General features: G+C 46.7%; 1 protein-coding gene across 1 annotated transcript in view; it reads left to right on the top strand.

Moving 5' to 3' along the window:
- WNK2 (WNK lysine deficient protein kinase 2) overlaps positions 1–15,190 on the top strand; it is a 151,298-nt gene that overhangs the window by 121,209 nt on the left and 14,899 nt on the right. Inside the window, exons 27-28 of the mRNA XM_010836061.1 lie at positions 4,610–4,654; positions 6,100–6,359. Of these exons, the coding sequence (XP_010834363.1) occupies positions 4,610–4,654; positions 6,100–6,359 (305 nt within the window). The remainder of the gene's footprint in view (positions 1–4,609; positions 4,655–6,099; positions 6,360–15,190) is intronic.

The following is a 15,190-nucleotide window of genomic DNA, read 5'->3' as shown; positions in this document are numbered from 1 at the left end:
GCAACCCACTCCAGTGTTCTTGCCTGGAGAATCCCAGGGACAGGGAAGCCTGGTGGGCTGCCGTCTATGGGGTCGCACAGAGTCGGACATGACTAAAGCAACTTAGCAGGAGCAGCAGCATGGCTGAGCTCCTAGTCTTTGGGCCACATCGTGGCCCCCACATGCTCTGAGGTTGCTGGTCAGGAGGGTGTATGTGGGTTCCTGCCCTGGACCCGCTCACTGCAGCCTCCAGCTGAGCCTGTGCCCCTGCCACTGCCACTCTTAACGGGGTGGGATTCCCCAGGACTCCCCATCCTGTCCCACGTGCGCTGGCATTTGCTGAGCCCTGCAGGGGCTTCTCTTGGACCTGTAGTCTGCCAGTTTCTGGGTGACCACAGAGCTTTGTGCTCTGAAAAGAGGCTGAACACATGCCTCAGTGAGAGATCAGAGGGAAATATTTAGGGCTGGCTTCAGCCCCTGAAGGCTGAGAGGCAGGGGGACTTTGGGTTGGCTGCAAGGGCAGAGGGAGCTTGAGCTTGGGTGCTGAAGGCCATGGCTCTGGGGTTGCCGGGGGCAACTGGTCCAGCCCAGAGCAGGAGGTAAAGCCAAGAGAAAGTTTTCAGTTTGTACAGGAGACAGGACTCTAGGAAAATAAAACCTGTGTTAAGCTTTGAAGTACACAAAGAAGGTCCCAGCTTCCATGAAGCGTGAAGATAAGAGGGGTTGGAGATGGGTGGGAGCACCTGGGGTGGAGCTGCAGGCAGCTTCAGGAGGTGGGGAGGTAACTTGAGGTGGTGAAGCAGCCATGCCCAGGATAGAGAGCCAGGGGAGGGTGAAGCCTGGGTGCTGCCGTAGGGTGGGCACCAGAACAGGCCAGCCCTCAGAGCCGTAGGCGTGCTGGCACTCAGGGAAGGGCAGACTTGGGAGTGAGGCTCTGGGCACAGAGCCCTCCTTGCAGCCAGTGGAGGCTTCAAGGAAGCTTGGAGTCAGGGGTGTGAGGCCATGTTCAGAAAGTGGTTGTGTCCTGTTAGTCAGAAGCTGTGGTCAGACCCATTGATCCTCCCTGCCCGCCCCCCCCCACCCCGCTCCCGCTCTTCATCGGAACAGAGACGGGCGAGGGCCAAGCCTTTCTTTGTGCACACGAACAGTGAGGTCTGCTGTGCTTTTCTCACATGTCCATCAGCAGCAGGCCGGATGTCGTCCACGCTGTAGCCAGTTTATCTCTGGGACCGCTAGGTGCCACAGTGCAGCCCCCCAGGTTCTTCCCTCACCTGGGACTATTCTCGCCCCTCCCTGTGGGGACTCACGAAGCCCCAGCCTACACTACGGGCATTCAGGATGAACTGTCCTAAGGGTAGGCCCTGTGCCACTCGGGCCTACCGAGTGGAATGAAGTTCAGGGTGGAGTCACCCTAGGGTAGAGCTGAGACACACCCTTCCTCCCTGCTCATGCTTCCCAGAAAAGTTTCAGCTCTGTGCTCGGATCTAGGTGGCTTGCTCCAGAGACCCCAGGATGATGTTTTGTCTCTGTGTCCCATGTGTCTCCTGTGCCGGAAGAGAGCACGTGATGCCGCTCTCAGGTGCAGGGCTGACCGGCGGACTCGCCTCGTGACATGGGGGGAGCGGGGAGGCCCCTGGCTGGTCTGCACTGAGGCTGTTGTCCCCAGTTCCTTGTGAACTTCGTTAGTGTTTGAAGCTTGATGAACTGCAGGTGTGATAGTGGCTGAAGGGCCTGGCCCGGGCAGATGTGATAGTGGCTGCCCTGGCCCGCCTCTTGAGCAGTTTGCCTGCATCGTGTATCCTGGGATTTGAGGTGTCCTTCTGGCACTCCAAGGGTCTAAACAGCGTTGGGTGCCTGACAGGGCTGGCCATCCATACCAGGAGCCGCCTCTGTTTCCATGCCAAAGTGAATGTAGGGGCAAGTGGGGTGGGGGGCCTCATTGCATGCAGGCCTGGGCGATGCCTGAGACTCCTGGCCTGGCTGTGGGGGGTCCTGCAGACATGAGCTGCACCAGGACGAGATGTTCGGTCATCCAGCGTGTTGCTCCTTTGCAGTCTGGGAAGAACAGTTTTCTCAGTAGCTGGGAGAGGCTGCCAAGCCCCAGATCCCTAGCATCTGCCCATGTGGAGGCTTCTCGGAGTATTTCTGGGGTTGCTAAGCTGGCTTTTGCCAAGCCTTGGCTAAGGATGGAAGTGCTATGGGGAGGACTCTCTCTTCATGGGAAACCGGGGGGTGGGGCTGGTTAAAACCGTTATTCCCCATGTGCGCCTGATGTCGGCTTCCCATAGGCCTGTGTGGGTCCCATGTAGGTATCCTGTGGGCCGCAGGTGGGCCCCTGGTGTGTCCCATGTGGGCCCTTTGTGGGTTCTGTGCAGGCCTGCTGCCCTTGCATTGCTCCCTTGTAGCTTGATGTTCCTTGCAGCTGCCTTGTTCCTTCCTGCTCTGTAGGCAGGAACTCGATGTATATACTAGCACAGTGTGGGTTCAGCAGGGCTGGGTAGGGACTTGTTCATCAGAGGCTGTCTGCATGGTGTGTGTTTAGAACAGGACTCAGGACAGGGAACAGACACAGGGGACAAGATTCAGGGGGCCACTTGAGGATGGACAGGGCTCTGGCGTGAGTGTGGACTGGTTAGCCACATGATGCCTGCTCAGCTGTGGTTTTGTAGAGCCAGACAGTGTGACCTGTGTGGAGGGATACAAATCTGGTTTATTTGTATTAAAGATCCACCCTAAGGGCTGGGAGCTGACCAGGCTCTGGTCACCTCAGGGCCCGTGCTCAGCCAGGGCATGGACGGCCAGGAGCTATGCTCCATCCCTTAGGCTGTGTCCAGTGGGGGTGTGGGTTGGTATTGCTTTCTGGCTCTGAGCACGGTGTCCTGGTGTCTGATGGCTTTGACCCTGCCTGGGTAACCAGAAAGATCAGTCTGGAGCCCTGATTTCAGGCTGATCGCAGGTACAGACTCCCTCTAGCAGGCAGCTTCTATGGCTGGCTCGTGTGTTCTCTTCCCCATGAGGGTGATAGGAGACAGCTCTGGATGCAGAGCTCTGGCAACACTAGGAGCTGCCAGGCAGGCACAGAGCAGCCTTTTGAAAGAACCTGTTATGGTTAGACTGCAGGGACCTGGCAGAGTACTTAGTCCCAGGTCCCAGGGTCGTCTGTAGGGGACTGCTGTGGTTCAGAGGACAGTACAACCCCAGGATCTTGACTAGGAAATCTGTGTTCACATGCACAGTCACAGAGCCCAGGACCCTCCTCCCTTTGTACCTTGGAACCCCTAAAGGGCTTTGTGCTTCTAGCTGTGGTCCATCTCAGGACACAGAGCAGCAAAAACTTTTCAGAGTTCCCACTGAGAATCAGTCTGGATTGCTCCTGCCTGGCCCAATTCTGTTTTATTCTCATTACAGACCCCAACTGAATATCACCTCCCTTTTTACCAAGTCAGCCTCAGCGAACACAACAGGATGAACCAAAATAAGTGCAGCTCAGTGTGTGCTAGGTTTCTGAACCAATGAGTACAGCTTTTCCCCAATAAGCCTTTGCCCCTGTCCCCAAGTACAGGAAACAGTGTCTTGCCTTCCGTAGTGAGGGGGCTGGGAATGGTGCTGTGGTGGGCACTCTCTTGGGAGACTGGGGGTGTGTAGGGAATCGTGCTCCAGGGGAGGGGCCGTGGGCAGGAGCACAAACAGACCCTCCATGCTAGCGTGCCTTGCTGAGTGACCTTGGGAGCACCTGAGCCGTCCTTGCCCATCCCACCTTTGCCTGCTCGGCTGCCTGGAATGCCACAGGGTAAGCCGGGTGTGGCAGGCCCTTTTGGCCAGCTCAACGGCCCTCCAGGTGGGCACTAATTGTCAATGCCAAACACTAAAGTCACTGCCCATCTGTCTTAGCACAGGTAGCCTCTGGGAGTACAGGGTCTGGGAGCTCTTAGTGATGGTGGTAAGGAGGCCTCTCACCCTGCCCCATGGACAGGGAATACCCAATGAGGCAGCCGTGTTACTGAGAATGAGGGTCAGCTTCCCTCCAGCCTCTCTAGACAGGGCTCCTCATATTTCCACCTCCACGCTCACCACTGGCCTGTTCAGGGCAGCCCAAGATCTGGGATTGGCCTCAGATCTGCAAAACAATGTATCTTTTTGCACTTGGAAAACTGCCCATGAGCCTTATGCCAGGCAGGGCCAGGCTGTGCTCCATTGAGAGCTCTCCTGGCTGACTTTTAGTGGGCATCCTGCCTCAACCAGCAGGACTCCCCAAAACCTTACATTTGAAAGCCAAGCAGTGTGCTTTGCTTTTTTTTTTTAATTTTTTTTTCTTTCTTTCTTTATCTCTCTTTCTCTCTTTTTCTTTTTTTTCTTTTTTTTGGAATATGCTTCTAGAGACACACACACTTCTACCTGAAGCTTGGGGCTTGGCCCTGCACCTCCGCCCCTCGGCGAAGCTCGTGTGAACCTCCACACTGACTTGGGGGCCTCCCAGTTAGCCCAGGAGGCTGGTCCCTTCTTTCTGAACTGCTGGCCTTTGCTCCTCCTCGCACACTGATGACTTTTGCTTAGAGTGTGGTGGCTTGTCCCCCTCGTGTGCTGTCCTGCCTAACCCTGTGGTCTTGTGTCATTTCTTTTTCCCTTGCAGGGTCTGCCTTGAAGCGTCTCTGTCTAGGCAAAGAGCACAGCAGTCGTAATTATCGGGTTTTTTACCCCTTGTCCGCTTCCATCGCATGGGCTTTATTGTGGCTAGTGCGCATCAGGGTTTCCACGGCTGGACCGGGAGCCGAGGGCCCAGCGGGTAGGCGGGTGTGGACCCGCTCTGTGCCCACCCTCCGTGGGTGCTGCTGGGCTTCCACCTGGCGAGATAGCTGCCCTTGGCACACTTTCAAGCCTCCGTGGCTTCTAGAGTTTGTGCATCTCGCCAGTTCACATCTAACTGGCTTTCCTTCTCCGAAACGTCCATGTATTACCAATCATTAATTGGCTCCTTTTCCAAAACCATAGGAATGAGTATTTCCTTCAAGTGCTAAAGATGAGTGCCCCTACAGAGGAGAGATGCCGGGACAAAATGGGTATCAGTTTACCTGGGCCGCCCACTGCTCTCATCTCATGCCTCTTGTTTTTTTTAATTTTTAAAATTTTTCTGTTTTTCTTTTTGGGCTGAAATGTTCATGTAGAAAATAGCAACATGTGTAAAATCTCATCACTAATGTTTAACTGTTTGTGTCTGTGCTTTTTCATTGCTAGCCTCTAAAATAAACTACGTTTTGCAATGACTTGTTTGAAGAGATGGTCATTAGGTTATTTATTTAGTGCAGAAAATTTAAAAATTGGCTTATCCAAAATTGCCAACCAGAAATTATGTACTTGGAGGAGGAAGGGGACACAATTTTAAAAAGTTTAAAAGTCCTATTTTGGTCCTTAAAAAAGATCTTTGAGTAAAGCACCCAGGTGTGCTCACTTTTGTCCGGCTTCACCTAAGCCACAGCCCCAGGCCTTCTGTGGGCATCTGGGCCTCCTTCTAAAGGCGTCAGCCCCTTAGTTGGCACCAAGCCTCTGGGTGTTTGTACACCTTATTATTATTACATGCTCTGGTAAGGAGAGGCATGGTTTCTGTGTCTTAAACTCCAGATCACCAAATCATTATCGTTCACGGAAACAGCAGTCCAACCTACTGCAAGCGTTTTCCCTTTGCTGGAAGGATATTGGCAGCTGCTAAGCATTCTGCCCAAAGTATTGTTGAGTCTCCTCTGAATACTCATGTTAGAACTTAGAGTGCAGAAGCTGGAGGACTTCGCCCTTAGTTTGTGTCCAGCTGTACCGGCAGTTTTCTGAACTCCCTCACACGGAGGTCTGGTGGTTCTGGGCAGTGTGGGCACAGAAGGGATACTGCATAAAGCTGCCAGCAGCTGGGATCCTGTCCCCTGACTGTTGAGATGGGTGATGGCTGCCTGGCAAAGCCCTGTAGCCTGAGATCACTCCACTGTGTCTAAAACTGCATGGACCCCCAAATGCAGACCATCTCCTGAAGCAAGGTGTTGCCTGGCTTAAGCAAGACCATTGTTTAAATGACTGCAGCCGGCCAGTGGTGCTGGTGGGCGGTGTCACCAACCCTGGCCTGTGTGTGCTCCCCAGGGTCCTCCACCAGCAGCCTGGTCCCGGGCCCTGAGCCGGGCCCCCAACCTGCCCTGCACATCCAGGCGCAGGTGAACAACAGCAACAACAAGAAAGGCACCTTCACGGACGATCTGCACAAGCTGGTGGACGAGTGGACAAGCAAGACGGTCGGGGCCACACCACTAAAGCCGTCACTCAACCAGTTGAAGCAGACGCAGAAATTGCATGACATGGAGGCCACAGCAGGCTGGCCCCTGGCCTCTGGCGAGGCACGGGCTGTAAGTGGGGCATGGTCGGGGGGTGAAGGGGGGTGGATTTGCCCAGAGTCCAGGGGACGGAATGGGAGTGAAGCCATGACTCCAGATCTCAGCGGAGCAGTAGGCCCCAACCCGGTGTTGGGCAGTGCCTAGGTGGGACTGGCCAGCAGCTTGCAGGTATGGCCTTGTCCTGGTGGCCCCACCTTCACTGTCTTCCATCAGAACCCAAGCTGGCAAAGTGGGCGTGGTCTGCATGACGTACCCAGGGGCATACCTCTTGTTGTGTTTTAGCTCAGGTGTGCCCAGAACATGTAGGGCAGAAGTGAGGAGCTGCTGTCTTTGGTTTTGTTGTGTGATTTGTTCCTGGATCAGGACTGCTGACTTCAAAACCTACATTGAAGGAGTATTCCCTCTTTTTCAGTCTCCTGGGGGAGTTTGTGCAAGATTATGTTCTTTCTCCCTGAAATGTTTAGCATAGTTTACTGGTGAAGCCATCTGGGCCAGGAGATTTTATTTTATTCTGTTTGTTTTTTTTTTTTAACTTTTTATTTTATATTGGAATGTGGTTGATTAATAATGTGGTCTTAGTTTCAAGGGTACAGCCAAGTGTTTCAGTTATACATACACATGTATCTGTTCTTTTTTCAAAATTTTTTTCCCATTTAAGTTGTTTCATAATACTGAACAAAGTTTCCTGTGCTATGTTGGTTATCCATTTTTTGGTGGGGGAGGGGGCCGCGCTCAGTCTTCACTGTGGCCCACGGGCTCTTTGGTTATCCATTGTTTGGCGGGGGAGGGGGCCGCGCTCAGTCTTCACTGTGGCCCACAGGCTCTTTGTCGCACACAGGCTTTCCCTGGTTGTGCATGGGGGCGTCTCTCTAGTTGTGGTGTGGGGTTTCTGTTGTTTGGCGCACAGGCTCCCTAGTTGTGGCATGCAGCCTCTAGAGTGTGTGAGCTCAGTAGTTGCAATGTGCAGGCTTAGTGGCCCTGCAGCATGTGGGATCTTCCCCAACCAGGGGTGGAACTCCCATCCCCTGCATTAGAAGGCGGATTCTTAACCACTGGACTACCAGGGAAGTCTCTGTCCATTTTAAATATAGCAGTATGTACATGTCAGTCCCAAACTCCCTCACTGTTCCTTCCCCGCAGTAAGTTCGTTCAAGTCTGTGAGTTTGTTTCTGCTCTGTAAATAAGTTCATCTGTATCTTTTTTTTTTTTTTTTTTAAGATTTTGCATAAAGTAGTGATATTTTACAATATTTGTCTTGCTTGGTCTGACTTACTTCATTCAGTATGACAGTCTTTAAGACCATCCATGTTGCTCCAAAAGGCACTATTTCATTCTTTTTAATGGCTAAGTAATGTTCCACTGTATATGGGTATCTCATCTTTATTCATCTGTCCATGGGCACGTACGTTGCTTCCACATCTTGCCTATTGTAAACAGTGCTACAATGAACACTGAGCTGGATGTATCCTTTGGGGCCATGTTTTTGTCCGTATACATGCCCAGGAGAGGGATTACAGGAGCATATGGTAGCTCTATTTTTAGTTTTTTGAGAAGCCGCCATACGGTTCTCTACAGTGGCTATGAAGTGAAGTGAAAGTCGCTCAGTCATGTCCGACTCTTTGTGACCCCACAGACTATACAGTACATGGAATTCTCTAGGCCAGAATTCTGGAGTGGGTGGCCTTTCCCCTCTCCAGGGGATCTTCCTAACCCAGGGATTGAAACCCAGGTCTCCCGCATTGCAGTCGGATTCTTTACCAGCTGAACCACAGGGAAGCCCATAGTGGCTGTACCGATTTACATTTCTACCAGCATTCTCTTCACACTCTCCCCAGCGTTTATTGTTTGTAGATTTTTTGATGATGGCCTTTTATTTTATTTTTTTCAGTGTGGAAAGGTTCAAAAGTTTCAAATGTACAAAAGATTGAAAATTCTTCAGTGAACTCTCAGGTACCCTCTACCTGTGAGCTGTGATTGGCATTTTGCTTATATGTATTTGTCACATTTCTCTCCATCCCTTGAGGGTAAGGTTTCCATTATGGATTTCATTTCCTTTACAGTTTTAGTACCATTTAGGTTTTCTATTCTTTCTGTTAAATTCTGCTTTTCTAACAATTGGTACATCTCTAAATTTATCTCAGTTTTCCAATTAATTGGCATAAAGTTGCTTATAATATCTTCTCTTCACGGTTTGCAGGATTTGCAGTGATGTCTTGTTTTCATTCCTGATAATGGTGATTTCTCTGAGTTTATAAATTTTATTAGCCTTTTCAAAGAACACATCACTTTGATGATAATTCTTTACTGTAATTTCATTAGTTTCTTCCTTTTATTATTTCTTCTATCTTTGGGTTACTTTTTTCTAGAAAGTTTCTTGAGATATGTAGTGCATTGATTTTGAGCCTTTCTTCTTTTTTAATACAGGTATTCAGGCTATAAAATGCCTTCTACTGATACTAGCTGCATTCCAAAGATTTTGATGTATAGCATTTTCTTTAGCCTTCTGTTCAAATATTTTATAGTTTCTATGGTGATTTGAGGTAATATAGTAATTAACTGAGGTAATATAGTTATTAGGGTCTTCTCAGGTGGTAAAGAATACGCGCCTGCCAAGCAAGAGACTCAGGTTCAATCCTGGGTCGGGAAGATCCCCTGGAGAAGGGAATGGCAACCCACTCCAGTATTCTTGCCTGGGAAATCCATGGACAGAAGAGCCTGGCATGCTACAGTCCATGGGATTGCAAAGATTTGGACACAACTGAGCAATATATTTATTAATCTTTTTGTTAGGTTTTTTTGTTTTTTTTTTTTAGCATAAATGGACTGTGGTAAGAGAACAAATTTCGTGTGTTTTCAGTTCCTTAAAGCTTGCTAGGACTGGATTTTTGACCCAAGTTGTCAGTCTTGGTCCAGCTCCACAGGTGCTTGAGGTCATCCTCTTTGATTCCGTCTCATATCCACACTCCCCGTCTGAACTTCCTCTGTTCCTCTTCTCTAGCACCCTCCTGACAATGCACCTCCATTAAACTCCTCAAATCTATGTTCCATTATTCTGGGACAGAATTGAGAGCTTATAACCTGGCCCCAAGGCCCTGCAGGGTCTGCACCCAAGCCTTGGGCAGGCTAGTCTCTACTTTTCTGTTCAGACTCCACCGCATCAACTCTCTTTGCTGGGCCAGGTCCTGTTGGTCAGCTCTGCTGATTGTGTTCTTCAGATATCTGTGATTCTTAATAAGGTTTTGGTTCTTTTCTTAACTATTCACGACTATCCATTTCTAGAACTTTTTTGTTATCCCAGACAGAAACTACTCAGAAAGTGCTACACTCAATATGCCAGCAAATTTGGAAAACTCAGCAGTGGCCACAGGACTGGAAAAGGTCAGTTTTCATTCCAGTCCCAAAGAAAGGCAATGCCAAAGAATGCTCAAACTACCACACAATTGCACTCATCTCACATGCTAGTAAAGTAATGCTCAAAATTCTCCAAGCCAGGCTTCAGCAATACGTGAACCGTGAACTTCCTGATGTTCAAGCTGTTTTTAGAAAAGGCAGAGGAACCAGAGATCAAATTGCCAGCGTCCGCTGGATCATGGAAAAAGCAAGAGAGTTCCAGAAAAACATCTATTTCTACTTTATTGACTATGCCAAAGCCTCTGACTGTGTGGATCACAATAAACTGTGGAAAATTCTGAAAGAGATGGGAATACCAGACCACCTGACCTGCCTCTTGAGAAATCTGTATGCAGGTCAGGAAGCAACAGTTAGAACTGGACATGGAACAACAGACTGGTTCCAAATAGGAAAAGGAGTATGTCAAAGCTGTATATTGTCTCCCTGTTTATTTAACTTCTATGCAGAGTACATCATGAGAAACGCTGGACTGAAAGAAACACAAGCTGGAATCAAGATTGCTAGGAGAAATATCAATAACCTCAGATATGCAGATGACACCACCCTTATGGCAGAAAGTGAAGAGGAACTCAAAAGCCTCTTGATGAAAGTGAAAGTGGAGAGTGAAAAAGTTGGCTTAAAGCTCAACATTCAGAAAACGAAGATCATGGCATCCGGTCCAATCACTTCATGGGAAATAGATGGGGAAACAGTGGAAACAGTGTCAGACTTTATTTTTTTGGGCCCCAAAATCACTGCAGATGGTGACTACAGCCATGAAATTAAAAGATGCTTACTCCTTGGAAGGAAAGTTATGACCAACCTAGATAGCATATTCAAAAGCAGAGACATTACTTTGCCAACAAAGGTCCGTCTAGTCAAGGCTATGGTTTTTCCTGTGGTCATGTATGGATGTGAGAGTTGGACTGTGAAGAAGGCTGAGCGCTGAAGAATTGATGCTTTTGAACTGTGGTGTTGGAGAAGACTCTTGAGAGTCCCTTGGACTGCAAGGAGATCCAACCAGTCCATTCTGAAGGAGACCAGCCTTGGGATTTCTTTGAAGGGAATGATGCTGAAGCTGAAACTCCATTACTTTGACCACCTCATGTGAAGAGTTGACTCATTGGAAAAGACCCCGATGCTGGGAGGGATTAGGGGCAGGAGGAGAATGGGACGACAGAAGATGAGATGGCTGGATGGCATCACTGACTCAATGGACGTGAGTCTCAGTGAACTCTGGGAGTTGGTGATGGACAGGGAGGCCTGGCGTGCTGTGATTCATGGGGTCGCAAAGAGTCGGACACAACTGAGCGACTGAACTGAACTGAACTGAAGGAACAACAATCCCTGTTTCTGGTAACTCTGGTTATCCAGCCACTGGTAACTGCTATTCTATTTCTGCTGCTGCTAAGTCGCTTCAGTCGTGTCCGACTCTGTGCAACCCCAGAGACAGCAGCCTACAAGGCTCCCCCGTCCCTGGGATTCTCCAGGCAAGAACACTGGAATGGGTTGCCATTTCAACTTTGCTAAATTCATAAATTCTAGCAGTTTTTCTGCATGTGTGTGTGTATGTTCTTTAGGGCTATCTGCATAGAAGAACGTGTTGTCTCTGAACAGAGGTAATTTCACTTCTTTCTTTCCAGTTTGGATGCCTTTTATCTCCTTTTTTTGCCTAATTTCTCTGGCTAGAACTCCAAGTACTATATTGAATAGAAATGGCAAAAGTGGCCATCTTTGTCTTCATCTTAGAGGAAAAGCTTTCAGATTTTTCACATCATAATGATATTTCACATCATTCTTTATATATGGCCTTCATCATACTGAGAATATTCTGTTTTATTTCTAGTATGTTGAGTGCTTTTGTCATGAAAGAGTGTTAGATTTTGACAAGTGGTTTTTCTGCATTTAGATGATCATAGCTTTTCAATCTTTCATTCTACTAATGGTATATTATGTTGATTGATTTTCATATATTAAATGATCCTTGCATTCCTCAGATAAATTGCACCTGGTCATTGAATTGATTGAATGCAGTTTGCTACTTTCTGCATCAGTATTTATCAAAGATATTAGGTTATAATTTTTTTTTATTGTGATATCTTTAGCCTTGATATCAGGGTGATGCTGGCTACATGTAATGATTTAGGAAGTTTCCTACCTCTTCAGCTTTTTGGAAGAGTTTGAAAAGTATTGGTTTTAATTCTTTAAATAGTACAGCTCATCAGGGAAGTCATCTTATCCTGGGGATTTTCTTTGTTGAGAGTTTCTTTTTTTCTTCATAATTCAATCTCAGTACTTGTTATAGGTCTATTCAGATTTTTCTGTTTCCTCTTGAGTCTGTTTTGGAAGTTTATGTGTTTCTAGGAATTTGTATATTTCATCTGAATTTCCAGTTTGGTGGCTAAAAACTTTGCCAATTTTTTGTCTTTTTAAAACACCAAGTTTTTATTTCATTGATTTTTCTTTATTGTTTTTCTATTCTGTATTTTCCTTATGTACCTTACTTATAATCTTTATTATGGTATACAGTTAGGTTGTTGACTTAAGATCTTTCTTTTTTAATGTAGACTTTTACAGTTACAAATTTCCCTCTGGACACTATTGTGTTTTCCTTTTAATTTGTTCTAAGGTGATTAGATACAATAGACAGAGTACCTGAAGAACTATGGACAGACGTTCATGACATTGTACAGGACACAGGGATCAAACCATCCCCAAGAAAAAGAAATGCAAAAAGGCAAAATAGTTGTGTGAGAAGGCCTTACAAATAGTTGAGAAAAGAAGAGAAATGAAAGACAAAGGAGAAAAATAAAGATACACCCATCTGAATGCAGAGTTCCAAAGAATAGCAAGGAGAGATAAGAAAGCCTCCCTCAGTGATCAATGCAAAGAAATTGAGAAAAACAATAGAATGAGAAAGACTAGAGATCTCTTCAGGAAAATTAGACATACCAAGGGAACATTTCATCCAAAGATGGGGCACAATAAAGGACAGAAATGGTTTGGACCTAACAGAAGCAGAAGATATTAAGAGGTGGCAAGAATACACAGAAGAACTATCCAAAAAAGTTCTTCATGACCCAGATAATCTCGATGGTGTGAGCCAGAGCCAGACATCCTAGAATATGAAGTCAAGTGGGCCTTAGGAAGCATCAGTACGAACAAAGCTAGTGGAGGTGATGGAATTCCAGTTGAGCTATTTCAAATTCTAAAAGATGATGCTGTGAAAGTGCTACACTCAAAATGCTAGGAAATTTGGAAAACTCAGCAGTGGCCACAGGACTGGAAAATGTGTTTTTATTCCAATCCCTAAGAAGGGAAATGCCAAAGAATGCTCAAACTACCACACAATTGCACTCATCTCACACGCTAGTAAAGTAATGCTCAAAATTCTCCAAGCCAGGCTTCAACAATATGTGAACCGTGAACTTTCAGATGTTGAAGCTGGATTTAGAAAAAGCAGAGGAACCAGAGATCAAATTGCCAACATCCGTTAGATCATAGAAAAAGCAAGGGAATTCCAGAAAAACATCTACTTCTGTTTTATTAACTATGCCAAAGCCTTTGACTGTGTGGATCACAACAAACTGGAAAATTCTTAAGAGATGGGAATACCAGACCACCTGACCTGCCTCCTGAGAAATCTGTATGCAGGTCAAGAAGCAACAGTTAGAACCGGACCTGGAACAACAGACTGGTTCCAAATTGGGAAAGGAGTATGTCAAGGCTGTATATTGTCACCCTGCTTATTTAACCTATATGTAGAGTATATCATGCAAAATGCCAGACTGGGTAACGCATAAGCTGGAATCAAGATTGCAGGGAGGAATATCAATAACCTCAGATATGCATATGACATCAGCCTTATGACAGAAAGTGAAGAGGAACAAAAGAGCCTCTTGATGAAAGTGAAAGCGGAGAGTGAAAAAGTTGGCTTAAAGCTCAACATTCAGAAAACGAAGATCATGGCATCCGGTCCCATCACTTCATGGGAAATAGATGGGGAAACAGTGGAAACAGTGTCAGACTTTATTTTTTGGGGCTCCAAAATCACTCCAGATGGTGACTGCAGCCATGAAATTAAAAGACACTTGCTCTTTGGAAGAAAAAGTATGACAAATCTAGACAGCGTATTAAAAAGCAGAGACGTTACTTTGCTGACAAAAGTCCTTATATTCAAAGCTAGATTTTTTCAGTAGTCATGTTATGGATGTGAGAGTTGGACCATAAAGAAAGCTGAGCGCCAAAGAATTGATGCTTTTGAACTGTGGTGTGGGAGAAAACTCTTGAGAGTCGCTTGGACTGCAAGGAGATCCAACCAGTCCATTCTGAAGGAAATCAGTCCTGAATATTTATTGAAAGGGCTGAAGCTGAAACTCCAATACTTTGGCCATCTGATGCAAATAACTGACTTATTTGAAAAGACCCTGATGCTGGGAAAGATCGAAGGCAGGAGGAGAAGGGGACAGCAGAGGATGAGATGGTTGGATGGCATCACTGACTTAATGGACGTGAGTTTGAGCACACTCCAGGAGTTGGTGATGGACAGGAAGGCCTGGTGTGCTGCAGTTCATGGGGTTGCAAAGAATCAGACCCAACTGAGTGGCTGAACTGAAGGTGTTTTCTGGTTTTGCTTGTGATAATGTCTTTGACTATTTGGTTGTTTGAGTTTGTCATTTACTTTCTATGTATGTATGTATATGTATGTGTATATATATATGCCAGTCGTCTAGTTTTTTAGTTTCATCCATTGTGTTAGAAAGTATACTTTGTATGATTTATATCTTTCTGCATTATTTTGTGGTCTAGTTCAGTTCAGTCACTCCTGTGGAGCTCTTACAGTCAAGCCCTGCTGGCCTTCAAAGCCAGGTACTTTTGGGGCTCCTCCCTCTGCTATCAGAGCCTCAGGCTGGAGAACCTGACTTGGGGCTCAAAGCTCTAACTCATGTGGGAGAACTTCTGCGATGTGATTAATCTCCAGTTTGTGGATAGTCCATCTAGTGTGTATGGGATTTGATTATATTGCAAGTATACCCTTCCTACCATCTTGTTTTTGTTTATTCCTTATATCCTTGGATGTAGCATATCTTTTTTGGCCACTTTCAGTCTTTTTTATTGATGGCTCCTCAGCATTTTTTGTGTGTATGTATGCTCCTGAGAGGGGGTGAACCCAAGCTCTTCCTGCTGCACCATCTTGGATGAGCTCTCAGGAGTTTTATTTCATGTCATTTTACTTTCTTAAAAAAAATTTTTTTTTAATTGAAATACAGTTGAGCTATTTCAAATCCTGAAAGATGATGCTGTGAAAGTGCTACACTCAATATGCCAGCAAATTTGGGAAACTCAGCAGTGGCCACAGGACTGGAAAAGGTCAGTTTTCATTCCAATGCCAAAGAATGCTCAAACTACCACACAATTGCACTCATCTCACATGCTAGTAAAGTAATGCTCAA

Source organism: Bison bison, unplaced genomic scaffold (genome assembly GCF_000754665.1).
Source record: "Bison bison bison isolate TAMUID 2011002044 unplaced genomic scaffold, Bison_UMD1.0 scf7180017864057, whole genome shotgun sequence".
Lineage (NCBI taxonomy): Eukaryota > Metazoa > Chordata > Mammalia > Artiodactyla > Bovidae > Bison > Bison bison.
The sequence above is the reverse complement of the archived record's forward strand: the minus strand, read 5'-3'. Positions and strand labels throughout refer to the sequence as shown.